Genomic DNA, 27,625 nt, shown 5'->3' with positions numbered 1-27,625 from the left:
GATGGCCAACGCGATGAGTGTGTCCAATGTGAGGGAGTCGTCTCGGCACGCCAGTCCGTCTGAACCTCCTCACGCAATCCTCTTCTGAATAAGGTGTGGAGTGCCAGCTCATTCCATCCGCTGGATGCTGCCACTGTAAGAAAGGTGAACGCGTACTCTGCAGCAGTCTGGTCCTACTGCTGTAGTTGGAGTAGACATTCACCCCCTTTTCTGCCCTCCGTTGGATGATCGAAGACTCCTCTGAACATGAACCTCCCATAGGAACCCAGCTCCTCCTCTCCTCTCTCCCAGACGGCCGTAGCCCATTCTAATGCCCGCCCGGTCAACAGAGAAATAACCGTGGCAAGCTTGGACCTCTCGGTGGTGGGGGTTCCCATTTGTTGAGCAAAATCGAGGGAGCACTGAAGGAGGAAGCCACGGCAATTGGATGGATTCCCGTCATATTTGTCTGGAAGGGACAAACGGGCATCGCTGACCTAGGCATACTGCTGAATGGGCTGGGGTGCTGAGTCGACGCATGGTAGAGAATCCTCCGCTCGTTGGGGGTGATGCCCGTTGCGGAATATTTAGACGTTGACGAACACGGAGGACCTCATTCATCGCCGTCCCCAGTTGCGCCAGCTGATTATGGTGTTGGTGAAGTAGGTCTCCCTGTTCGCCGACCATCTGGAAGATGTCTCGGTTGGCTGCTTGCTCCCATTCTGTGAGGCAATATTCTGTAAAGTAGACGAAGGGAGTCAGGAAGCAAGTGCAGTTAGTGAGTTTAACGACGAAGAACATTGACCGCTACAAAACAATAAAACCGTCTAAACATAGAAACATAAACAATATTGCCTGGTGGGTGATAACAACGAAGTGCTATTTTAAGGGGAAGTAATCAGGGAGGTGGAGAAGTCCAGGTGTGCCTAATGATGCGTAGGTGTGCGTAATGAAGGTTGCCAGGTGTGCGTAAGGATGGGTTGCCAGGACCGGTGGTTAGTAGACCGGCAACTTCGAGCGCCGGAGAGGGGGTGGAGGAGTGGACGTGACAATTGGTTTTGTTTACTCAAATTCACTCCAAGATTTTCAATACACATTGTATTTCATGTATATAACCATGTAATGAAGACAATAGATATCAAGTTGAATTAGAGATTTATTAACCCAACTGCAGTAAAAAATAATTAAAAAAAAACCATAGCAGACATCAATAACATTGAAGAGACCTGGGCCTGCCTGTAGAAACACCACAGACTGGGTTCCCACTGTATACACTTCCTACTGGCAGCCTGAGGTTTTGGGTGTGTGTGTGTGTGTGTGTGTGTGTGTGTGTGTGTGTGTGTGTGTGTGTGTGAACATGGAGACCATGGACCATGGAGCAGGTCTCACAGGTATGTTGATACTTTTGGTGTATCAACCTCAACCTGTTATTGAAAAAAACAAATGTGTTATGGCTTTTCAACCTCTGCCATATAGTGGATTCAGAGCTTTCTATCTAATAGAACTCATAGGGTTTTCTTTAATGGAAGCTTCTCTAATGTCAAACATGTACAATGCATTAGGAAGTATTCAGACCCCTTGACTATTTCCACATTTTGTTACATTACAGCCTTATTCTAAAAGTGATTCAATTGTTTTTTCCCCTCATCAATCTACACACAACATCCCATAATGACAACATGTCAAAGTTCTCAATTAGGAAGATGGTGTTGTTCAGAATGACATGTTGATGACTGTTGATGTTCACAGGACTCTCCAAATCTTATGTTGAACGAGCACCATGCATGAAGGAAGGGGAGGAAAACAGACAGCTTCTCTCTACCACACCTTCACCAAGTCATCCAATGTTTGCTACATGAACAATTGTTGCATCTTCTAAAATAAATACAGAATTCATTTTGTTTCTACTGTAATTTAGCAGGTCAATAATGTATTGTTTTGGAATGTTTATTAAATATATATTCCGACACGTTTCCTTTTGAAATGTTTGCTAAAATTATGTATTGTTACTTTCTTTAAAAATAGTTGTTGAGTGAAATTACCAGTCAGTATCTGGTGTGACCACCATTTGCCTCATGCAGCGCGGCACATCTCCTTCGCATAGAGTTGATCAGACTGTTGATGGTGGCCTGTGGAATGTTGTCCCCACTCCTCTTCAATGGCTGTGTGAAGTTTCTGGATATTGGTGGGAACTGGAACACGCTGTCGTACATGTCAATCCAGAGCATCCCAAACATGCTCCATGGGTGTTTGGTGAGTATGCAGGCCATGGAAGAACTGGGACATTTTCAGCTTCCAGGAACTGTGTACAGATCCTTGTGACATGAGGCTGTGCATTACCATGCTGAAATGGCATGACAATGGTCCTCAGGATCTCATCACGGTATCTCTAAGCATTAAAATTGCCATCGATAAAATGCATTTGTGTTTGTTGTCCGTAGCTTATGCCTACCCATCACAATAACCCCACCACCACCAAATGGGCATCGCTGATCTGGGCAGACTGCTGAATGGGCTGGGGTGCTGGGTCGACTCATGGTAGAGGATCCTCCGCTCGTTGGGGGTGATGCCCGTTGCGGAATATTTAGATGTTGACGAACATGGAGGACCTCATTCATCGCCGTCCCCAGTTGCGCCAGCTGATCATGGGGCACTCTGTTCACAACACTGACATCAGCAAACCGCTCGGCCACACAAAGCCATACACGTGGTCTGCGGTTGTGAGGCCAGTTGGATATACTGCGAAATTCTCTAAAATGACGTTGGAGGCGGCTTATGGTAGAGAAATGAACATTAAATTCTCTGGCAACAGCTCTGTTGGACATTCCTGCATTCAGCATGCCAATTGATAATCAAATCAAATGTATTGGTTACATACTCATATTTAGTCGATGTTATTGCAGTTGTAGCGAAATGCTTATGTTCCTAGCTCCAACAGTGCAGTAGTATCTAACAATTCACAACAACACACACAAATGTAAAAGTAAAAAAATGGAATTAAGAAATCTATACATATTAGGAAGAGCAATGTCAGAGTGGTATTGAATAAAATACAGTGGAATAGAATACAGTATATACATATGAAATGAGTAAAGCAATATGTAAACATTATTAAGGTGACTAGTGTTCCATTATTAAAGTGACCAGTGATTCCATGTCTATGCATATGGGGAAAGGGGGATATCTAGTTAGTTGTACAACTGAATGTATTCAACCCAACCCCTCTGAATCAGAGAAGTGATGGGGGCTGCCTTAATCGACATCCACTCCATCGGCGCCCGGGGAACAGTAGGTTAACTGCCTTGCTCAGGGGCTGAACTACAGCTTTTTACCTTGTCAGCTCAGGGCAGCAGCCTCTAAGGTGCAGGGTTGAGTAACTGGGTGGTAGCCGGCTAGTGATGGCTATTTAACATTCGGATGGCTTTGAGATAGAAGCTGTTTTTCAGTCTCTCGGTCCCAGCTTTGATGCACCTGTACTGACCTCGCCTTCTGGATGGTAGCGGGGTGAATAAGCCGTGGCTCGGGTGGTTGATGTTTTTGATGATCTTTTTGGCCTTCCTGTGACATCGGGTGCTGTAGGTGTCCTGGAGGGCAGGTAGTGTGCCCCCGGTGATGCGTTGGGCAGACCGCACCACCCTCTGGAGAGACCTGCGGTTGCGGGCAATTGCAGTTGCAATACCAGGCGGTGATACAGCCCAACAGGATGCTCTCAATTGTGCATCTGTAAAAGTTTGTGAAGGTCTTAGGGTCCAAGCCAAATTTCTTCAGCCTCCTGAGGTTGAAGAGGCGCTGTTGCGCCTTCTTCACCACACTGTCTGGTGGACCATTTCAGTTTGTCAGTGATGTGTACGCCGAGGAACTTGAAGCTTCGTCAGGTAAGGTAAGAGTGTCAGGTAAGGTAGAGGTGATATGATCCTTAACTAGCCACAATGTCAGAAGTGAGTGCTATGGGGCGATAGTCATTTAGTTCAGTTACCTTTGCTTTCTGGGGTAAAGGAACAATGGTGGACATCTTGAAGCATGTGGGGACAGCAGACTGGGATTGGGAGAGATTGAATATGTGCATAGTAAACACTCCAGCCAGCTGGTCTGTGCATGCTCTGAGGACGCAGCTAAGGATGCCGTCTAGGCCGGGACATGGCTGGCACTATCTTGTAATGCACGCTCCCTTAAAAATGAGACATCTGTGGCATTGTGTTGTATGACAAAACTGCACATTTTAGAGTGGCCTTTTATTGTCCCCAGCACAAGGTGCATCTGTGTAATGATTATGCTGTTTAATCAGCTTCTTGACATGCCACACCTGTCAGGTGGCAAAGGAGAAATGCTCATTAATAGGGATGTAAACAAATGTGTGTGCAAAATTTGAGATACATAAGCTTTTTGTGGATCTTTTATTTCAGTTCATGGACATGGGACCACCACTTTACATTTAACATTTATATTTTTATTCAGTGTAGATAAAATGTAGTGGAAATTCAGTACTGAGAGAGACTTGGTCTTGGTCATTTCTTCAAACAATCATCTTTATTTTATATTGATTAATTATTGCAATAATGAGACCATCAGCCCACCAGTTTTGATTGACTGACCTTTACAGACGAGGCACAGTTTTTATATAGCTGATACCAAGATTGCTTAGTCAGTCACTTCTAACCTTCCCATAAGCCATCTTGGTTATCTACACAGGATGGTCTTTTACTTAGTTTGTCAGATGCCCGGAATATGAGACAATGAGGCATTGTTCTTAACTCTTCCAGGCTCTCTCTATTTCGAGTCACACACCACCACATCTTGTCTATAGAATGCTATCTTTTAGGTTTTTATCACCAACACAAATCAATTGTCAGCTTCAAGCTATCTCTAGTAGAACCCATGTCCTCAACACCCAGTCTAGCTGCTGGGTGATAGAGAGGAGACCATAAAACACAGCATTAGCAGGACAGAAATATCTTACTGTTCATTAAGTAAATAATTGTTACATATCCAACAAATAAGGTGAATACATCATTTTTCCCTCACAAGATACATACAGTATGTTATGTAGTGGATGGGGCTTGCAAGCTGTTTCCAAAACATTGGACCAACATGAGCGATGAGATCACAGCTTGCTAGATAGCAAAGCCAACCAAATACACACCTTAGCAAACAATCACTTTGTAAACTAATGTTAGCTTCAACTAACATGACAAGTACATAGACCTTCTCTGTAAAATAAAGCTAGATCCAGTCTATGATATTAGCCAGAAGGCTCTGATGCTAGCTAGCTGCAGTCGAGTCTATGGAAGAGGTTTGCTATAGCATCAGCTTTGTAGTGGTTATACTATGTTGAAACACTTGTCTTCAAATGTTCTTACATTTTTCTCACAACTGCGTTGCTGTAGCTTTTAAATTATGAGAATGTAATTTGTAATTTTAACGAATTTGATACATATTTAAGAGATCTCCTCCATTTTGGCAATGCCTGACAATGCACTGGAATCTGCTCCCGGGTAAAGAGAGCTTGGAATGTTCGGGCATGGAATGTGCATTGAGGGCATTAGGTGGTGTAACGGGGTAGACTGAGGTATGCAACAATATTTGGTGATTTTAATAAATAATCATGCAGTTAAAACATTCAACTTTAATAGTTATAGGCTACAGAGGACATGACAAATGCTTGGTGTCAGTTGAAAACAAGCAATTTTCTGACATTAAAATTGAAATGAATGTAATGTTTACAGGGTACATTTCAATTTATATTACATTGGATTTTGGTGACCCAATAATTAAAATATACTTATAAAGGTCAGAGGGACTCAAATCGTACCGGTTTCATGGAATTACCCGATTAGTAAAATATGAGATAAATTAGGCTCATTGAGACTGCTGCCTGCTCCAGCGTGAATGGTGCTGATGCTGCGCCCACGCTCAAGTGTCTACTGCGCAGTCGCCGATGCAACGGACGCAGTAAGAGAAAATATATGGGAAAATGGCCCTCGATAATGTACTTTTCGCACAATGCATCCTCTATTTTTTGGCGTTTGTGTTTGGCTTTATTTCCGTAGTGCCTCTCTCCGAAAACACGGAGGATTTTCATGGAAAATGCTTGCTTTTCACTCGTGGTATGTGGCAGAATGAGAACATCACAGTCTCAAAGCAGCGCTTCATCGTTGAGGAGTGGGGACCGGAGTCTTCCTGCAGTTTCATCACTTTTGTCGGGATAGCATCTCTCGTCCTCTCCGCAGTGCAGGCATGGAGACTGCTGTTCTTTCTTTGCAAAGGCCACGACGAGTGAGTGTCCTAATAATTTGTGGTTGTTCAGCATTACTTTGCATTTTTTATTCGTGTGTATTTTATCTTAATTATTTTTAAAGACAGATAAATAGATGGGTGTGTTTCAAGCAGCCCATCCACTCCCACGCCCGAATGATCAGTGATGCTGCTTGATTAAATACAGCAAAAACAAAACCCGCTAGCCATTCATTTAATATATTTTTCTGAGTCTTTTCTACAGATCTAGGCCCCACAGAATAAAAGAAAACGGATTGTTTTTGCTATGGCACAATTTGCCCATCACCCTGCGTAGCTGCATAATCAATATGTTTAATCAGCCCGAGGGAAGACATGCCATTTTCTGCCTTTTCAACAGAGTTGCAATCACAGAAACTGCATTTATGGATTAGGCTACTCTATCTGAAAGAGATGTGTCTGAAATCTTTATAATAACATGTTTTACTACTGTGCATTGCAGACGATTTCATTGGTCTGACATTAGGTGTCAGAATGAAACAGTGACAGACCATCCACTTAAAAAAAAAACATGTAGGCCTATCTAAAACTAAGAACGAATGAATTATTGTGATACAGCTACACCACCACTCTCTTTATATTGGTCATAGCATCCATTAAAAAACGCAATATAGCCACAATAAAACTCAAACCCACCACTCAAGCATTTGACAAGATGGTTGGAATAAAAAGAAAATAAACACCACAATCTCCACAGACATCTTCAATTCAAATCAAATTCAACACTAAGGAAATGTGACAAGGATGGTATTAAAGAAATCATATTATATACCTTCCTAATGAGTTGCACCCCCTTTTGCCCTCAGAACAGCCTCAATTCGTCAGGGCATGGACTCTACAAGTTGTCAAAAGCGTTGCACAGGGATGCTGGCCCATGTTGACTCCAATGCTTCCCACAGTTGCGTCAAGTTGGCTGGATGTCCTTTGGGTAGTGGGTCATTCTTGATACACACGGGAAACTGTTGAGCGTGAAAAACCCAGCAGCATTGCAATTCTTGACACACTCAAACCCGTGAGCCTGGCACCTACTCGCATACCCTGTTCAAAGGCACTTAAATATTTTGTCTTGCCCATTCACCCTCTGAATGGCACACATACACAATCCATGTCTCAATTGTCTCAAGGCTCTTAAGGATCCGCCACTTTTTTCAATTTTCACCTAAAATGACATACGAAAATCTAACTGCCTGTAGCTCAGGCCCTGAAGCAAGGATATGCATATTCTTGGTACCATTTGAAAGGAAACACTTTGAAGTTTGTGGAAATGTGAAAGGAATGTAGGAGAATATAACACAATAAATCTGGTAGAAGATAATTCAAAGAAAAAACCAACTGTTCTTTTGTATTTTTTTTGTACCATCATCTTTGAAATGCAAGAGAAAGAACATAATGTATTATTCCAGCCCAGATGCTATTTAGATGTTGGCCACTAGATGGCAGCGGTGTATGTGCAAAGTTTTAGACTGGTCCAATGAACCATTGCATTTCTGTTCAAAATTTGGTATCAAGACTGCCCAAATCTGCCTAATTTGTTTATTAATAACTTTTCATGTTCAAAATTGTCATGGTCAATCTAATGTTTTGTACAATAAGTGTATATTCTCTGTCTCTCACTCTCTGAGTGTAGTTCCCTGTTCAATGCCTTCCTGAATCTGGTGATCAGCTCCCTGGTGGTGTTCACAGTGTTCCTCTCCAGCACCATCGTCAGTGTGGGCTTCAACCTGTGGTGTGACGCCATCACAGAGGGAGGGAGCATGTCCAGCAGGTGAGACTCAAAACACCCTGTCTGTACCTCACACTGTCTTACATGTCTGCCAAGCTCTTCGATTGTCTGTGGCAAGATTTAGAAATAGTATTGAGTTCCGACCGTATACCTATGATCATGTGACTAGTCGTGTCCCCTAATCTCAGTGACCAAAGTAACAGTATGAGCAGTTCTTCTCCTAAACTCACACCTTACTCTTTACTTGTATTTCAGCTGTGAGGACCTGCAGGACACTGATCTGGAGTTAGGCCTTGACAACTCCTCGTTCTATGACCAGTTTGCTATTGCTCAGGTAAGGGTCAGACGAATGTGTAGACTCATACACTGTGTTGATACTTGAGACTGTACCAGAGTCTTCTGTCCAAATTTGACCCAGCTCTGGTTGAACCCTGTGGCTATATTATATCTGTTAAACATGTCTCCTGCCTGAAGTTTGGTCTGTGGGCAGCGTGGTTGACGTGACTGGGTATCACAGTTGAACCCTGTGGCTATATTATATCTGTTAAACATGTCTCCTACCTGCAGTTTGGTCTGTGGGCAGCGTGGCTGACGTGGATGGGTATCATGGTCATGGCCTTCCTCAAGGTCTACCACAACTACCGCCAGGAGGACCTTCTGGACAGTCTGATCCACGAGAAGGAACTGCTGCTGGGACGCTCGTCCCGCCGGGGTTCTGATGCCAACCAGATGAAGAGTGGCATGGTCTAACACCCAGAGGACACGTGCACATCACTGAAACATATCCTCTTATCCTACCCTTACTGCCATCATAGATAGGCCAGCCCCTGACAACCTATATGCCATCAACTGAAATTCTATTAACTGTGATTAGAGTGCATTGTTATGCCTTGCTTACATATACTCCTCCTCAGATATATGCTGTCTGATTTACCAGTTGAAAACACTGCTGTTGACAGCAAAGCGTAGGGTAAAGAGTTTCTGGCTGTATTGTGGAGCTGATTCCATCCACTTGTCCACTTGCTATATTTATATTTGTTAATGAGTTGCTGCTGACATGTCTTCCCCTTCAAGGCACTCACTGGAGCGTAAATTGGCTCAGAGAATCAAGGCCATTTAATGAGGATAGAAATGGAACATAGAGACTTCTTTTTTAAATGACTTCCTATTTAGCTGCACTTAGATGATGACTCAACACAGGGTGGTTAAAGGATGGTGAAAATTGATCTTTTTTATTTTATTTTATTTTTTACTGTGTGCATGTAACATTAGACGGTGTGAGCAGGATGTAGTTGTTGATGTTGGGCAATATATTTTTTGTAACAATCCAATACATTCAGATTGTGCAGGCTTTCAGTAATGTGTGACTTCCTTGCCTACATGCAGCAACAGAGTATGATGTGTGCTTTTGCGGTGTATGATACAGTATCTACAATTACCAAACAGTATTTTGTAAAAATGAAAACTGTACTATGTAAGAGACATGTTGACTGGGACAGAACTCAGGAGGAAATGCCTGAGAGTCACATAACTAGATAAATCAGTACCTGATCATCCTGATAATCATAAAAGTTCAGGCTGGTCATGAAGCACAGGGTCCGATATTCCTCCATCCTCACGCCCCAAAAAAACATTGACAGTGAGTGAACAAATTATAAGTAACATAGATGGGATAAGTCATTATCCAAGGCCAGTTCTGTGCTGTTGTGTGTGAGGAAATGTAGTCCGCAGCATAGAAAGATGGATCATCACTTTATTACACACACACACACACACACACACACACACACACACACACACACACACACACACACACACACACACACACACACACACACACACACACACACACACACACACACACACACACACACACACACACACACACACACACACACACACACACACACAACTCACCACCCTCACAGATGTTGGTATGCAATGACAGTTTTATTTCAAATAATTCAAATAAATAACAAAATATAGAAACTACAAAATCCTTCTAAAAGGCACTTCTTTCAAAGTGACCACAGGCATATTGTCAGCAGTGAAATGCAGCTACTAACCAAAATGTGCAGAAACAGGCCATGTTGACTTGCTGGGTATTTGTATTGCTAATGACAGTAGTTCCGTTTGATGGTGCAAAGGGAACCTTCAGTCTCAGTAGCTCCTCCATTCAGACATTGGTTGCATCATATTGCTCAGATTTTTCCAACACCGACTCTTTCTTATAGTTGTGTTCCCTGAAACCTGTTATACTGTTTAAAGAATATGTATTAGTGGAAATAATGTCTTGTGTTTTATTGCTCGGATCGAGAGGTATATGATAAGCATCACATTGTCCTTTAAAGCTCGACCTGTTTATAGAAGAGACTTTAATTTCTATATTTGAATGGTTCCAATTACTGAAGGTCCCACAGTGATGATTCAATTAGTGTCATAATGTTGCTGCATCTTACCACAGACCATTGGACCGTACAATTCATGTAGATTCCTTTCTTTACTTTGCATCATTAGCATTTGCTCTAATTTAAAGTACTTTTCAATTCTCAAATAATCCTTAACTTTAAAAGCATTTGACATCAAGATTAAAATCTGAATATTGGCACAATCAAAAAATAGAAATGTAACAAAAGCCCTTACAAAATGTACTCTAAAGAAAATAAAAGTATTTGATATTTGAGTAGATGCAGATATGCAGTATGGAAGAATAAATACAATTTAGAGGATAGAGGATATTATTTGAGGCATTTTAGCATTTACCAAGAGGTACACTGTCAAAATCATAAGCACTCATTGAATTTGAGTACATTCCCAGGAAAGAGAGTATTCATATTATTGTGGTGAAGGTTTTCTCATCTTTGTCCAACTGGGAACCCAAAATTGATCTGACCTAAAAATAGTCAGACTACAGCAGGGTTTTCCAAACTCGGTCCTCGGAATCCCAAGGGGTGCACGTTTTGGTTTTTGCCCTAGTACTACACAGCTGATTCAAATAATCAACTAATCATCAAGCTTTGATCACTTGACTAAGCTGTGTAGTGTTAGGGCAAAAAACAAAACGTGCACCCGTTGGGATCCCAAGGACCGAGTTTAGGAAACGCCGGACTGCAGTATTTATGCTGTAAAAGAAAGATGGCTTTGTCAATTTGCTAGTTTAACCTGGCACTGTGAAGTGAAGCAGTCCTGTGCCTGTTACAGCGATCCTTTTCAGAAGGTGGTCACATTGTGCTTGACTCAATCCATAATCCTTATTTTAGACGGTAAGGGTGTTTTGTGCCAACTCTAAGCAGTTTTTCACACTTTATACATTCAATTATGTGCAATAACAAGGCGTAATATTGTGATAGTCCTTAGTATACGGTATATACACATTCATATCTGTAGTTAGCTTTTAGGTACACAAATGACATAGCATTGTAATTAAATAAATACAATTAATTTGGCATTCCATGAAACATTCACTCACAATAGATTGTGCCAAGAAAGGAACATGTAAATTATTGTAGCAATTAAGTGAGCATACCAGTGAGCGTCGACATTTGCGGATGTGCAAAACGTTTTATCAACAAAACGAACATGGTAACATACCCACCACTTAGGTACATACAGTATACAGGCATGGAGGCTAAATATCTCTGGGATTACACATTTCTCCATATATGGGTGTGAGCGTAGCAGTAGGGGTGCACATCTCAACACCATAGATAGATAGTCAGTGTGTATGACTGAGGTGCTCGTGGACCAGGCTAGGTAGGGCACCTCAAGGGACATGTAATGAAGAGAGTGAATGCAGTCCTCCACGTCTCCCCCTCTGGTGGGTCCCAGTCACTGCATGGTTAGCCAGATCCAGCAGCCCCACAGCAGCTGTTTTATGTGTATCAGGTAGACAGCCAGCGAGGCCTCCAGCTCCTCACAGACACGCTGTGGGCGCCGGCGGTCCGTGCAGAACATGGCCACGCCCAGCAGTGACATCAGCAGGAACAGGCAGGTGAACAGGGCCAGGTGAGGGCTGGGCGGTGACGTGTCATAGGCTGTGAACCAAAAGAACCAACAACAAACTGTTGAATGATTTATGATTTGTAAAGACTCATTCAGTCTGCATGTTCAGGAGAGAGGGGCATGTCGTTTTCCTGATGCCAAAATCACTTTTCTCCTCCCCATTGTAGCTAAAGGCCTGATTTTCAGTCTCTTTATTAACAGTATAAAAAGTGCCATACACCAGATACTGGACTGGAATATGCAATATCGAAAGTGGGTACAATTGAGGGAGGAATACCCATGCATCACAGTACAATATTAAAATGTCTAAAAATGTCAAATTCTCATATTAAGCACCACTCAACAGTCTTCCTTACACAGATTTAGTATAACAAGTCAGTAATGACCAGTCAATGAGGGTGACACTTGCTCCATGTTCTTAGTGTGCTATTATTTGGGACCACTGTCAGACAGACTTACCAACTAAACGGTCATAGTATGGAATGTCTGCGAAACCGATAGACAAGAAGCAAGTAAATAAAGAAAGAAAAGGCTGCCTCATTTTCATGCATAATTAATCATGAAGTGTAAATAGCTTGCTCATGTTTGTTCTTTTTGTAAATTCAGCATTACATTAAATACTACAGTATCCTCAAGGGACCGTGTTTTACAATCTAATCACAGGGTTTTACTGTATCTTGTTCATTTTCTTTTACAGCTAAGCCATAACAATGCAGATCCCTTTGTAAGGTTCAGTAGTAGTGGCCCATAGAGAATTAGGAGAACAGTAGATTTAGCAGTATAACTCACCAATGTATTACTAAGCATCGTTTAATACGTTTTGATATAGTGAGTGTTTAATTCTATAAAACCCAGTAGAATAGTCCAATGACAAATGTGTTTCATGTTTCTGCAGACCAAGGCCTTCCAGTGCAGTAGAGAGGAATGAGAGTGACTAAGTAGAGGTCAGAATGCACCAGAGGGCAACGCCATCTCCCCTCGGCTCGTTACATGCACCGAATGGGCTCAAACTTTTAAAGTTTGGAAAGATCTAGTCCTCATGGCCTCCATATGTTTGGTATTTGATCTCTGATCCTGATGTCTCTCTCACCATGCACAGTGGTTTCAGGCTCTCTGAACCGGACCCGCCGCTCGCCTTTCCGTCTGTGTCTGGGCTCTGAGTCTGGTCCTGAGCCAGACCTCTTCAGTATGGACATGGGGATTTTACCGTTGATGACCTGAGGAGAGGGTGAGATATCATTAGAAGTGAGGACATAATGGACACCAGTTTTGAGGACATTTCAGTCATTGAAATAAAAGTGTCACCTTGGGTTTTGGTGTGTTCACCAGTGGGCGGGGGTCTTTCCTGTGCCGGACCTCGGAGCGTTTATCCCGGTGGGAATGGGAATGGGAGTGGGAAAGACCGTTGTTGAGTGTGTCTCTGAAGGACTCGGCAGCAGCAAACCTCTTGGAAAGCGCTGACACACACTGGTCTAGGGAATCTAAGGGATTAACCATGAGTAAACATGAGTCTCTGACCACAGATGGAACCTGGATCCAAGCTACCAATAAACATGTAGTCAACTACTGTGTAGATAGAGCTGAAGATGAAAGTTCAAAATACAAAAACAAACATTTCTGTGAAAAACATCAGGGTTGACTCCATCATGGCCATTTACTATATACACAGTTACAGTGCAGTGGTACTTACAACACACACATTTCCAGATCACAAAAGCACTGTACTGGCTTTGTACTATGAAAGATGTGGAATAGACTGCACTAGCAACATGTAGACCGTCCAACTATCAAGAGTGCAGCTCACACCCACAATGACAACTCTATGACAGCCATTTTAGGTCACAGAGAAATCACGCTTTGTGTACAAAATAAATCAAATAAAATATAATCTTATTTGTCACATGCGCCAAATACAACAGGTGTAGACCTTACAGTGAAACGCTTTACAAGCCCTTAACCAACAAAGCAGTTTTAAGAAAATAGGGTTAAGAAAATATTTACTAAATAAACTAAAGCATTTTTTTTTAAAGAACTCAATTAAATAACAATAATGAGGCTATATACAGGGGGTTCTGGTACCGAGTCAATATGCGGGGGTACAGGTTAGTCGAGGCAATTTGTACATGTAGGTAGGGGTAAAGTGACTATGCATAGATAATAAACAGTGAGTAGCAGCAGTGTAAAAACAAGGGGGGGGTCAATGCAAATAGTCTGGGTGGCCATTTGATTAATTGTTCAGCGGTCTTATGGCTTGGGGGTAGAAGCTGTTAAGGAGCCTTTTGGACCTAGACTTGGTGCTCTGGTACCGCTTGCAGAAGCACGTGAATGAAATGTGTATCCTGACAGTGACCTGGCTTACATTGCAAAGACAAACTGTGTCCGTGCTTCAGCTGTTCTCTGTACTTATTGACAATATTTTACCAAGGATATGGCCAAGAAGGTCAACTGGCATGAATAGGAACCGTTCTCTTAGCACCCCAGGTCCCACACATAGCCTGCTTTACTGAGCACCCCTGTCTGTGAACACTGACTCAACAGCTGTTCTCAACATCTAGGGCACATTTTACCCCGTGCCTTCTTCAGCACACCTTTCTACCCAAAAAACGGCAACTTTGGAAAACAGTGAAAATGCCACTTCCTCTTCATGCGAGTGAAGCATGAGCACACCAATACAGTGGCCTCAAACTGTCAATTTCACAATAAGTATTTTCTGTTCAGCTCTATATAAAACCACTCTGAGTGGGTGTGTTTATTCATTTAACAATTCCTTGAGCAGACATCATACAGTAGGAGGGCTAACTGGAATTATGTAAGCCACTTATAGTGCGATGTGTGCGCTGAAGCAAAGCAGTTAAGTTGTTCTTGGGCTTAACAGCTGTTTTCCGGTTTGTCATGCCACAAGAGAGTGCTTTATGTCAACCTAGTGACAAGGTCTACACCAAATCACTTCTCAGGGTCCAGTTTAACTACAAACTGTCAACTATAAACTCTCCACTGCCTGTGCCCGCCTGTCACACTGAGAAGAACATGCTGACACACTCAGCCATGATGGAACACTCATGACTATTGAGTTAACCTACTGTAAGTATTCATCCATGTTTATTTCAGCATGACACTGGCTTTTAAAGCGTTCTGTCTTTATTCAGGAGTTTTACCTGAGTATTCTGTTTTGCCAATTTCTGCGTAGACGGTGGCCAGCAGCTCCAGACTCTTGTCTGTGATGGGGTGGTCGTTGCCAAAAGCCCTCTGATGGATCTTAGTGGCTTTCCCACTGTACTCTAAAGCGAGATGAGGTCTAAAAGACGAAGGACAGGAACACAGAGATAATTAACATTTTATGGATTATTTCTCCCACTGGGCACAGACGTCATTTACTAACGTAAATTCATTGTGAAATCAACAAAAAATGTCACCATGTCATTGGATTTAAGTTAAAGGAGGGTGAAAAAAACACCAAACTTTTTGCAAATCAAATCCGTTTTCCATGTTGATTCAACGTCATCAGACTGAATTATGTTGTTGAAATTATGTGGGAACAACATTGATGCGCAAGTTTTTTTCCCCAGTGGGCTGTGTCAATAGATAATCCAGACAAACAACTAACACCAATTAAAACAACCTCCAACCCATAGAAAGCAACCTCAAACAAACATGTACTTCAGGAACATATAAAATACATTTTATTGTCCATTTTGCCATGGCTCCCACCGGTTGGTTTACCATGCACCCTTCCACAGCTATACCGCTCTGGCATGGAGCTAGGTGGGCATAGCATGGCATGACAGATTGCAGCCCTTACGTGTGCCAATGGATGTAGAGCAAGTCCTGTGTAGTGTCACAGATGTCACGATCGCTGTTCCAAAACCACGCTTCTCTTCAATTAGTAATGGCCAGGTGTCTGTTTGCACTGTTTTAGAATGTAATTTGAGGACATCCGATCGCCAAAGTACAGTGAAGCCCTTCAACGGCCGAAGGACTTCCTGCCACAGCACTGAAAGATTCAGGAAGCACGATAACTTTCTGTCCAAGAGAGAAGACGGAGGCTGGCATTGACTTAGCACTGACTACTAAAGACAGTTATATGAGTCCATCTCTTCCAGTTCTCTTGGTAGTCCTCATTACTCCATCAGTGTCCAAGGTTAATGTTCATCTCATAGACTGTTCATAAACACATACAAAATGTCTATGACCCAGTAAAGATGAAGAGGCTGCCATCCTCCTAATTCCAAACTTCCACAAGCTCCAGTGCTACAGTGCTGTAGTAGGATGTGAGTCTTCTAAAACCCTGTAAATAAAATATTGCACCCAAACAAGTCCATTGGATTGGGAGGCCTCTAATGGGTGGATGAATTTGGGGCATTCTGTACATTTCATGTTTCTTTCAAACTTTAGGGTGAAAGGCATAGTATTAGAGACACACTAAACTAAACGTATAGTACTAAAGACACGCTAAACTAAAAGTATAGTACTAGAGACACCCTAAACTAAATGTATAGTACTAGAGACACCCTAAACTAAACATATAGTACTAGAAACACGCTTAACTAAACGTATAGTACTACAGACACCCTAAACTCATCGTATAGTACGACAGACACACTAAACTAAATGTATAGAACTAGACACGCTAAACTAAACATATGGTACTAGAGTCACCCTAAACTAAACGTATAGTACTTGAGACACCCTAAACTAAAAGTACAGTACTAGAGACACCATAAACTAAAAGTATAGTACTAGAGACGCGCTAAACTAAAAGTATAGTACTTGAGACACCCTAAACTAAAAGTACAGTACAAGAGACACCTTAAACTAAAAGTATAGCACTAGACACCCTAAACTAAACATATAGTACTAGAGACACACTAAACTAAAAGTATAGTACTAGAGACACGCTAAACTAAAAGTATAGTACTAGAGACACCATAAACTAAACGTATAGTACTAGAGACACCATAAACTAAAAGTATAGTACTAGAGACACCTTCAACTAAAAGTATAGTACTAGAGACACACTAAACTAAAAGTATAGTACTAGAGACACCTTAAACTAAAAGTATAGTACTAGAGACACGCTAAACTAAAAGTATAGTACTTGAGACACCCTAAACTAAAAGTATAGTACTAGAAACACCTTAAACTAAAAGTATAGTACTAGAGACACGCTAAACTAAAAGTATAGTACTTGAGACACCCTAAACTAAAAGTACAGTACAAGAGACACCTTAAACTAAAAGTATAGTACTAGAGACACGCTAAACTAAAAGTATAGTACTTGAGACACCCTAAACTAAAAGTATAGTACTAGAAACACCTTAAACTAAAAGTATAGTACTAGAGACACGCTAAACTAAAAGTATAGTACTTGAGACACCCTAAACTAAAAGTATAGTACTAGAAACACCTTAAACTAAACGTATAGTACTAGAGACATCTTAAACTAAACGTACAGTACAAGAGACACCTTAAACTAAAAGTATAGTACTAGAGACATCTTAAACTAAACGTATAGTACTAGAGACATCTTAAACTAAAAGTATAGTACTAGAGACATCTTAAACTAAACATATAGTACTAGAGACACGTTAAACTAAAAGTACAGTACAAGAGACACCTTAAACTAAAAGTATAGTACTAGAGACACACTAAACTAAAAGTACAGTACAAGAGACACCTTAAACTAAACGTATAGTACTAGAGACATCTTAAACTAAACGTATAGTACTAGAGACACGCTAAACTAAAAGCATAGCACTAGACACCCTAAACTAAACATATTTACTTTTAGCAGAAACCAAGAAAGCGGATGTTTCCGGGTTTTCAACCTAACTTCAGTTTCTCCTGCAGAATGGATGTATGACTAGTATGTAGTGAACGACGGAGCAGCAGAAGAATTTAGCGTGAGTAGTCAGGATACCTGTTCCCCCCTTCCACCCTCTCTAGCCAATCAGGCTAAATTCTCTAATCTTCCAACTATTGACAGGAGGGGCAAATAAATGTGTATGTTCCTGTCTTTGTGGCCTACCAGAATACCCCAGCATCAAGGACATCAGATCAATGTGTTCTGGTAACACTTGAAACTCCCATTAGGGATGTTGTCCCTTTTCTCCACCTCCACAGGTAAATTCACATCGGTGGTTTTTGCATGAAGGCCACAGATGCAAACACTTCTTCCTGCACTGGTTTATTGGGCGAGGTAAATTTTCATCCTGGCATATTTTCAAAGCACTATGAACATATAAACCCATCTTTCACTAACAATCTGGGGGAGGGGCAATATGGAACTGAGTATCGCTTTAAGATGTGAGACAGCATACAGTTTAAATACTGTAGATTTATGTTAGAAATAAGCACATAATTCAGAAATGTCCAATTTAAAACTACAGAATGCGAACAATGCCTCAGTGAAATAGTCTCACGTCTGAATGACAGTATCACTGTTTTTCTTTTTGTAAATATTATACACTCATACAGCCCTTCAAAAGTAATTTACTGGGGAACAGAGCTAGCCAAAATATCAAAATTCAGCATCTAGTAAATATAACTACAGCCTTTTGGAGCCTTTAACAGCAAACAAAAACACCTACAGTATCAGTATATATTATGCTGTCTATATCAGGCATAATATTAATATCTACTTTCTCATCCCATCCTTACTTGAAACCCAGTAATTACCAACACCAGTTCAGAAAAGCCAGCAGAACAGAAACAGCAAAGATGTCTCATTTAATGAGTGGAAGACCAACAATACTATACAGCACTGCCCTTATTGCAAGAGAGGACATTTGCGTTATTCTTGTTAACTCTACGTACCTTTTACTCATGATGCAAAGCTGGGCCAGCCGCTCAAAATGCTGTGCCTGGGAGGCCTGATCCGATAGCTCCTCTGGGGATGCCCATCCTGTCCTAGACGAGCCCAGCAAAGCCTCCTGGGGGCCTGTTACACACACACAGGGCATGTAATCAGCCGCCTGCTAACATCTGTCTCGATCCCTCTTGCTCACGCTCTATCCTTCTCTTGCTCTTTATATCCCTTTAACTCCCTCTGTCTCTCTACATAGCAAGTAAACAGAATCCAAAATGCTGGCGATGTGGTCTCTGGCAGGGCTGGCAGTGTGGAGATGAGAGTGGAGTCTGAACAGCAGGGTAAAGTGGAGCCAACAGGATAGTGAGCAGGAGACGTCAGATAGAGAGCAGAGGGAAGAGGGAAGGGAGAGGATACTGTGAGTGCAAACAGCGCACTCACCCCACCCACAAGAGCAGTGGCACAGCTACCTGTTCACACAGACACAAACACCTGAGCTGACCCTGGTGGGAGTGGAGATTAGCCTCCATAAAAGCTTTTCCAGCCTAACGTTGGAGAGAGGTAAACTGAAAAGTAAAGTGGTTCAAAATGGCAATAAGGGGACAGAAACTTTTAACAGGATGAGGGAAAAGAATAGAAAGCATAGAAAATAGGGTAGGTCCAATATCTGTCAGATAATCAAAATGAGATGGAAATGGGCCGAGGTTTGAACAGGAGATTGAAGAGAGAGAGAAGGCTGGTGGGGTGATTGTGATGCCAGCATTGCCTCAGGAGAGAGAAACAGAGCAGCTGGCACAGTGCTGAATCAGGGGCCTCAGTATTCCATGGCGCCACACAACTCCTTATGAGATAATGCCTAACATGGCCATTTGTCTTCCCTGTCCATCCCATAACTCCTGCTACCTCCTGCCCATGCGACACTGAGCTGCTGCTGAATCAGCAGCCTCCAGACAGACAGACAGACAGACAGACAGACAGACAGACAGACAGACAGACAGACAGACAGACAGACAGACAGACAGACAGACAGACAGACAGACAGACAGACAGACAGACAGACAAGATGACTGATGAAGGCAGATGTCTGGAGAGGAGAGGCAGCAGGTGATAGATGACTGGCCAACCCTCTTGGGTTGTAAGGGATACACCAGGCTCTCTGGCTGAGGTTTGTTTCTCTATTGTACAGAATCAAACATTGCACTGGTATCATTTTAGATTGGTATATTACAATAGAAATGTCCTAAAAATACACTGCATACCATACTGTATAGCACAATTGATAGCTTACAGCAATGGCATTTCGTTAGGGCACCCCCAAATCACCCAGTTAGAGTGCTAAGTGTAGTTTATAACACCGTTTTGGGAGGACAGCTTTAAGCTTCAGACGACAGACCTAATCCACAACAGGAACTTCCATATATGGGCTTGTTCTTCTGTACTGGAATGCAGCCTTAGATCAGGAACTCCATATATGGACTCAGACTTCCATATTGGAATGCGGAATTCCATACATGGGTAGTGGCATTCATATTGGAATGCGGCCCTGTAGCAGGAACTCCATATATGGGTCCAGACAACCACAATGGAAGGCAGCAGAGTGGCAAGGAAATCCATATATGGACGTAGAGCAGTACCCATGCCAATTTGCTCACCTGCATCCAATCTTCATTAGCCACAAGCCTGCCTCACTCAGGTGAGTCCAATTGCTTCATCAACCACCCTCATAGTACTTAAACGGCATCCTTCGTCGCTCCTTATACCTATGCCCAATGGTGGACGGCCAACCCAGATCCACGACTACCGGCCATGGCGAAACACTACTGACATGTTTGGCAGATGGTGATAAGCTGAACTTGTGGATGCCACCATTTTACAGATGTAAATATACTTGCCTGTGCTCCCCTGAACAGCAGTGAGCTCAATTAGATAAACCTCGTAGAACATCTTCTCAGCCTGAATGAACTGCAGGGCCTTGCTGTCTATTTATATAGGTGAAGGATCAGGCTCAATTGTCAAAGGGATTTAGTCAGTTGTAGAGTCAGAAACATTGTCGCCAGGCTTAACTGCAATGTGTATTTTTTTTATTTATTTTTTATTTTTTTATGGCTCCTGAATGTGACCTCAGCAAGTAACAGGCTCATCACCAACATTCTAAACAGATAGCTCAAATCATAGTCTCAGTGACGTCACAGAGACTATAATATCTGGCCATTCTACTGCAGTCTTTTGTTTGTCAATGTTGATGTGTCAATTATTTTGTGTATCTGATTCTGTATGGATGGATTTAAATTTACTGGAGGGGGGCTGTTCCAACTCAAGGTGTCCACCAACAGGTTTCTGTGCCAATGCACCACACAACCAATAAACAAAGCATGCCAACTTTGGGCACTTCAATATCATGGTTTGTGTTATCAACACCACAAATAGACTGTCGATCTCAACAAACAGAAAATGCATCCCTCCCTACATTTTAGGTTTACCCAGTATCGAAGGCTTGGCTTGACAATCTCCATGTCAAACATTTTGGTGTTTTGTGAACAATGTCTCTTTCCGTTCATCAATTGGCCACTGCACAGTTTGAATGTATTGATTGATAGATTTTATTTGTCCTTTAAAAAAATACATTTATACCCAAAGATTTCTTTTAAGTGACCGGGTTTGCACAATAAAGTCAGGGACTTACAGTATAATAGGCCTTCAGTAGCTAACGCTTAATAATAGCCACACCATACCAAACCTTCAAACATTTTTAAACTTTATTAGGGTAATATCAAAAGTCAAGCCATTGTTTATAGGGAAAATATGAGCAGTAGAGCGAATGTAAATCAGGGAAAAAATGCGCTACCCTCCCCTGTGCCCAATAAAACACACAACCCTCCCCTGTTTTGGACCACCCCTCCCTCCAATGAATTTAGATCTGTCCCTAAGGCACCAAATATGTGTGCCATCCCTAAAAATAGACTCAGGAGCTGAGTTGGTTCACTTTGTCAAAGGCATTCTTCATACTGAAATAAATGCATCCCTTTGTATGTTGACACCGTTAGCACTTGACAGGTGAATTTAAAAAGCATTGCTTGACAAGGAAAATGTGCTTAAAATAAACAGACATACAGCCTGGTGTAAATGGCCTACTCAAAAGCAGGAGCTCTCTGTCGCACGTGAGACCAGACTTTGCTGAGTTCTAATTCTGAATGCTTGTGTGTGACCTATTGATTGCTGTTAAAGTAGCACAGTTTAGATACAAATAAAAGCTTTAAAAATGTATGTATTATACACCGTGAATAAAGGCTATTTGCCTTATTTCTATGCTTCCCGTTCTTAAGTTTTGTTTTTGTGCCTTTTACTTTTGGTTTCGTACCCCAGCTTCAAACAGCTGAAAATACTATATTTTTGGTTATGGAAAAGATAATTCACAGCGATTCAGATGTACTATGATTTTCTACACTATACTTTCTTGTTTTGTCACAAAGTGAAATTAGGCAAACCATTTGAATTTTAGCAACCAGGAAATTAAATGACAGTAGTCAATAAACCCTATCATAACTGTCCATGTGAAAGGAAAGAGGCTACTTTTTATGACTAGCAAAATACACGAGAAGCACATTAACACACACTCCTAATAGACTTCACTAGCCAGAAGGATACACAGTGTATGCAGTGCCATGCATACTTTATGACTCCAGTAGACATCCAGTGGACAAGTATAATTTTTTTAATGTGTTTACTACGATCCTCTTCTAAACATCCTGCATATCCTGCAATGTGCCTCATTCCTATTCGTTTGCAGTATATAATAGTCAGCTGAGGTAGAGATATTGGGCTGCTGACAGACAGTTGTGGGTTAACTCCAGGGTTTACTGGGCCGCTGAGGTAATGACTGTTCAAATCAAAGCATATTTTATTTGTCACATGCACTGAATACAATGGGTGTAGACTTAACCGAGTAAAAAAATTATAATAAAAAGAAAAATAGTAACACAAGAGGAATAAAATACACAATAATGAAGCTATATACAGGGAGTACCAGTACCAGATCAATGTGAAGCTATATACAGGGAGTACCAGTACCAGATCAATGTGGAGCTATATACAGGGAGTATCAGTACCAGATCAATGTGGAGATATATACAGGGAGTACCAGTACCAGATCAATGTGGAGCTATATACAGGGAGTACCAGTACCAGATCAATGTGGAGCTATGTACAGGGAATACCAGTACCAGATCAATGTGGAGCTATATACAGGGAGTACCAGTACCAGATCAATGTGGAGCTATATACAGGGAGTACCAGTACCAGATCAATGTGGAGCTATGTACAGGGAGTACCAGTACCAGATCAATGTGGAGCTATATACAGGGAGTACCAGTACCAGATCAATGTGGAGCTATATACAGGGAGTACCAGTACCAGATCAATGTGGAGCTATATACAGGGAGTACCAGTACCAGATCAATGTGGAGCTATATACAGGGAGTACCGGTGCCAGTGTTGATGGCCATTACAGACACAACACTTTTCACATGCCAATAAGATGGCTGGAGAGGCGTTTACAACTAACACATTCAGTATGGATTACAAAAACAGATATAATTGCATTGTATATCCTGGCTTATAAACTGTACCTACTCGATCCATCCCCCCCAAAAAATCATGAAAGAACTGTCAATACCACGTGATGCCTCAAAAATGTTTTTACAAAATCACCCCAAAGTGAAATTTCTAATGTGTTTTGAAATCTGGAGATAATTCCACTATGATCAGAGGCTCATTAAGTCCATATCACTACATTAGAAAGCCCCATGCATTGCCAACAGTGAGGTGAGTATGATGAGGACCCTCTGGGATAGAAGGTTACTTCACAGGCAGACCACAGAGGTCAAAGCACTACTTCTGCTGGTCTGGGGTATTTACAACCTGGCAGGACAACAACAACAATGCAGCGAACCCACACTGAGTAAGTCCTCCACCCTAAGTTGGTGATGACGAAATAGGGGAGAATTCAATTTAGAGCACATGCAGTACACGTGAAGTGGAGAGGGTCAAGGTTGAGATAACCTCTAAAGGAAGCACTTTGAAGCATATGTGGCTTGTGACACTATTCTCATACAGTCAACACTATACCACAAAACAGACAATAAAATGGTTTTGATTGTGTTGATTACAAACATGAAACTGTAACAGAAAACATCCTGAGAATGATTTGACTGAAAGTTCAGTTTGATTGGCTTATTTATTTCTCTAATTGGAGAGCCAAATTGAATGGATAGATTACTACACTTTCCATGAAAGCCAGGATGACTTTTGGTCAGAGAGCCCTGAGAAGAATTACAGCAACTGGGAGTTATTATTATGGCATTTGATGCTGAGAGTTGATGTTTTTTAGTCTGTGCATGTGAAAATATGTGTTCCCATCAGAGTCAGTTAGATTAGGCTAAGTCTTCACCTCCCTCACTCCCCAGGGAACCTTCCCAAATACAACCCAGAAAGCACTTTAAAAGCCTGTTAAACTCTGTCTCTGCCCAGCCACATGAATATCCGGTTTTAACCTGTCCTCAGGGACCACCCACTGGGCACAGATGTCAGTTTGACTTACATTTGGTAACTAATGTGAATTAAACATGTCATTGGATTTAGGTTAAAAGTTAGGTGAAAAAAAATACAACATTCCCTTACGTTGATGACTTTTTCATATCCAATCAGTAGCTACGTTGATTCAACATCATCACATTTAATTTGGGGTTTTAAATGACGTGGAAACAACGTTGATTTTGCCCAATAGTCAGTGACTTTAACTGGGACAATCAGACTCTGTCATGTAACTGTCATTGTGACTCTGTCATTGTTCTGGCCTAATCTCTGTGTCGACAAACATACATGTCTGGATCATACAACTGTATGAGTTCCACGTAACAAGTTCCATGATAAAACTCAAATGACTTTGTAAATAGTTTAAAACTATCTACTTCAAATCGTTATGGTGGTAATGACCTGTGTCTATGAAGCTTATATGTTACTATTAACATATGACACCATTGTGACATAATTATTCATGATGCTATGTGTCTCTTTCATGTCCAAAGACTTAATTAACCCTATCATGACCTATGAGCCTCTCAAATAAATGTATTCTGAGGACATGAGGAGACTATGGATATGTATTGATGAAGTGAGCTTAAATCAACCTATTTTGGGAGATGGGTTGTGAGGAGCTGGGTCTTGCTGAGGCAGATAACTTGAGCTGGTGTGAAAAGTGTTTCAATGTCTCAGTAACAGAGAGGAATGCAATGGGAAGAGGTTATATATCCTGCAACACTACACCCCTCTTATCTGAGCAATATACTGCACTGGCCTGTAGTGGATAATGGCGGTGGTGGTCACACACAGCCACTGCAGAATACAGGTTAATTAGCTTTCTCATACTCTGTGTTGTTGGGAGATAAGCACTTACAAATCCTCTTAAGAGAAAAGCCTGACCCCATTCAAAACCTTCAGCATTCTGGGACAAAGCTGTGATAATATTCTGTCCCATGGACACAAATTCCCTCTTTCTACAATGCTTTTTTTGTACAGCCAAATTACATTTTGTACTGGAATTCACCATAGCCGCAGGCCACTGCCACCAAAAAAAGAAAACAATTTTTTCCTCCCTAGCATAGTCACGGGTTTCATGCAAAGATAGTACTAATAGTTATCTGGAAGTGGGGTCAGATAAGGGATAGGGGTTTGGTCTCACAAGGCCTCCGTTTGTGCGTAAAGGATACAGTTATTTTCGGAGATGAAGAGTTCAGCAATCTGTAATCACAAAGGAGAACACATATTACGATTGTATGATATGAATATGCTACACAAGTAATTGTCTGTCTGTATTCTACTCATATTACCATGTATGACCATTCACATTCCACTATTCTCGTATAAGCTACTGTATTGTGGAGGGGAATGAACAACTCCACCCTCTCTCTCTCTCTCTCTCTCTCTCTCTCTCTCTCTCTCTCTCTCTCTCTCTCTCTCTCTCTCTCTCTCTCTCTCTCTCTCTCTCTCTCTCTCTCTCTCTCTCTCTCTCTCTCTCTCTCTCGCCGTTGGTCTGTTCAACATCATGCCACATTCCTGGGATATTGGGTAAGGGGCTACATTTGTAAATGTAAGACATTTTCTTTGGGTCACTTGATACATATTGTTATCCAGGGGCCTTTAGTATGTAATCTGTTACTGTGGCCCTGGTTCAACAAAACTGGATCAAAACAGCAATATTCTATCCTGGGAGACAAGCATGCACATGAAATGAGTCCCAGTAATCGGATGCTATTTGCATCCATCAGATACAGTGGAGTTTCTGGTAAGAGACTAATGACATACATTATTATGTTATGCACTATACATGGACCACTTCCAACCTCATATTGAGGTACAGTAGCTAACATACTCACAGGTTTGCAATACGGCATATTACTGACATTGAAAAGAGCCATTTTACATTTTTCTGTCTGTCCTGAGACAAACAGACTCCCTGTCTTCACCTTGCAACATGCACTGTCAACAGGAAAAATACTGATCCTGTGCTGTGAGTGGCAACATGACGTTTGACATTGGTATTGGTGATGGCAAGGTTGTATTGGTATGTGTAGTGTGTGGCTTGTGTGTTTATATTATATGCTAATGTATGAGTAACAGGCAAACACAGTGTCAGTACTGTATGTATGGTATCAGTATTGTGGTGAATGGGTTTTGTGTCTGTGTGCTCATGTTTGTGTACACCACAAGTGTGTGCATGTGCCTGTAGACTGGACGTTTGTGTGTGCAAACATTTGTCTACAGTATGCGTGTGTATGTTTGCGGGTGTATGTATACATATGGGTGTGAGAGTGAGTGATCGTCCGGCCATTAGATCGTTGGCTCACCTGGTGCAGGCAGTTGGGCAGCGAGGTGAAGCTCTGCACGTGCCTTAACCCCAGCAGAGAGCTAAGGAAGCAGTGGAGGGCGGCCTGGTACTCCCCCTGTTGCTGGAGCTGCTGTCCCAGTTGAAACAGGCCCTCCCTTCCCCCGTTCAGCATCCCCAGTCCCAGACAGAGGCAGCACTGCCTCCCATCGGAGCTCCGCCAGCCAGGGACAAACGCTCCACTCCACCACACCCCCAGAGCAGAGAGGGGAAAAAATCTAAACAGCCCAGGGATAAAAACACAGCAGAGATATGGTTTACAAGAGCCAGACTACAGAACGACTTCCTCTCTGTCTTGTCTATTCACAGTAACTCAAGGGCAGGTGGCGAGCTGAGCTGAGGCAGGCTGAGAGAAGACAGATCAACTCCCCTCCCTCTCAGCCCATGCTGCATCAGGAAAGGAGGAGAGGAAGTCAGAGGGGATTTGTTCACTGACTGGCAGAGCCCTGGTCCAATCACTGCTCTACTTGCGAACAGTAGTCCAGCAAGCGTGTGTGAACAGTCTCAGCATGTAGGTAACGGAACTGTCGACTGAGCACTGTGGCTCTCTCCCTGAGCACTCTGGTTCTATCACTGTGGTTGTCACTCCTTATGAAATCAAATTGCAGGGCTTTATGCTTCTGCAAGGTTTCACCACTGGAAATACAGCATGTTTAACGTATTCGATTTGTGCATTTGATTTAATTTAAGGATACGCTCTGACCTAATTTGTCTAGTGCACTGGTACAGCAATGTTGTGCATGTCTTGGGGGGAGGGAGGAATTAAATCAAGAAATCTTAATGCTTTACTTATGGTTTATAAATGAGAAGCCTGTGAAAATGAGCAATGGCCTTACACAGATAAACAAGTGCTTGACTAAAAATGCAGTGTGTCTTCATGTTTTCC

At 41.9% G+C, this 27,625-nt stretch overlaps 2 protein-coding genes across 3 annotated transcripts; one reads left to right on the top strand and one right to left on the bottom strand.

The window, feature by feature from the left end:
* The first annotated feature begins 5,891 nt into the window (after positions 1–5,891).
* Positions 5,892–9,587, top strand: tmem179ab (transmembrane protein 179a, genome duplicate B). Its single transcript, XM_014187265.2, has 4 exons — positions 5,892–6,252; positions 7,898–8,035; positions 8,249–8,327; positions 8,561–9,587. Exons 1-4 carry the CDS (start codon positions 5,951–5,953, stop codon positions 8,741–8,743), a joined length of 702 nt encoding a protein of 233 aa, XP_014042740.1. The 5' UTR covers positions 5,892–5,950; the 3' UTR covers positions 8,744–9,587.
* A 337-nt stretch (positions 9,588–9,924) lies between these two features.
* On the bottom strand, positions 9,925–27,167 carry LOC106595839 (uncharacterized). Of its 2 annotated transcripts, XR_006769502.1 has the most exons (9): positions 26,702–27,167; positions 25,565–25,595; positions 20,693–20,779; positions 18,809–18,932; positions 15,151–15,290; positions 13,301–13,476; positions 13,086–13,212; positions 11,103–12,027; positions 9,925–10,928 (listed from the first exon to the last, which is right to left on the bottom strand). XR_006769502.1 is itself a non-coding variant. In XM_014187214.2 (8 exons), the coding sequence occupies exons 1-8, from the start codon at positions 26,852–26,854 to the stop codon at positions 11,822–11,824; spliced, it is 1,044 nt and encodes a 347-aa protein (XP_014042689.1). In that variant the 5' UTR covers positions 26,855–27,167; the 3' UTR covers positions 9,925–11,821. The 2 variants fall into 2 exon arrangements, 1 of the variants encoding a protein (XP_014042689.1); XM_014187214.2 differs by having other exon boundaries at positions 9,925–12,027.
* Between the last annotated feature and the right edge of the window lie 458 nt (positions 27,168–27,625).

Source organism: Salmo salar, chromosome ssa01 (genome assembly GCF_905237065.1).
Source record: "Salmo salar chromosome ssa01, Ssal_v3.1, whole genome shotgun sequence".
In the NCBI taxonomy this organism is placed as follows: Eukaryota; Metazoa; Chordata; class Actinopteri; order Salmoniformes; family Salmonidae; genus Salmo; species Salmo salar.
Note: the sequence above shows the minus strand (reverse complement) of the source record. Positions and strands in the feature narration are given on the sequence as shown.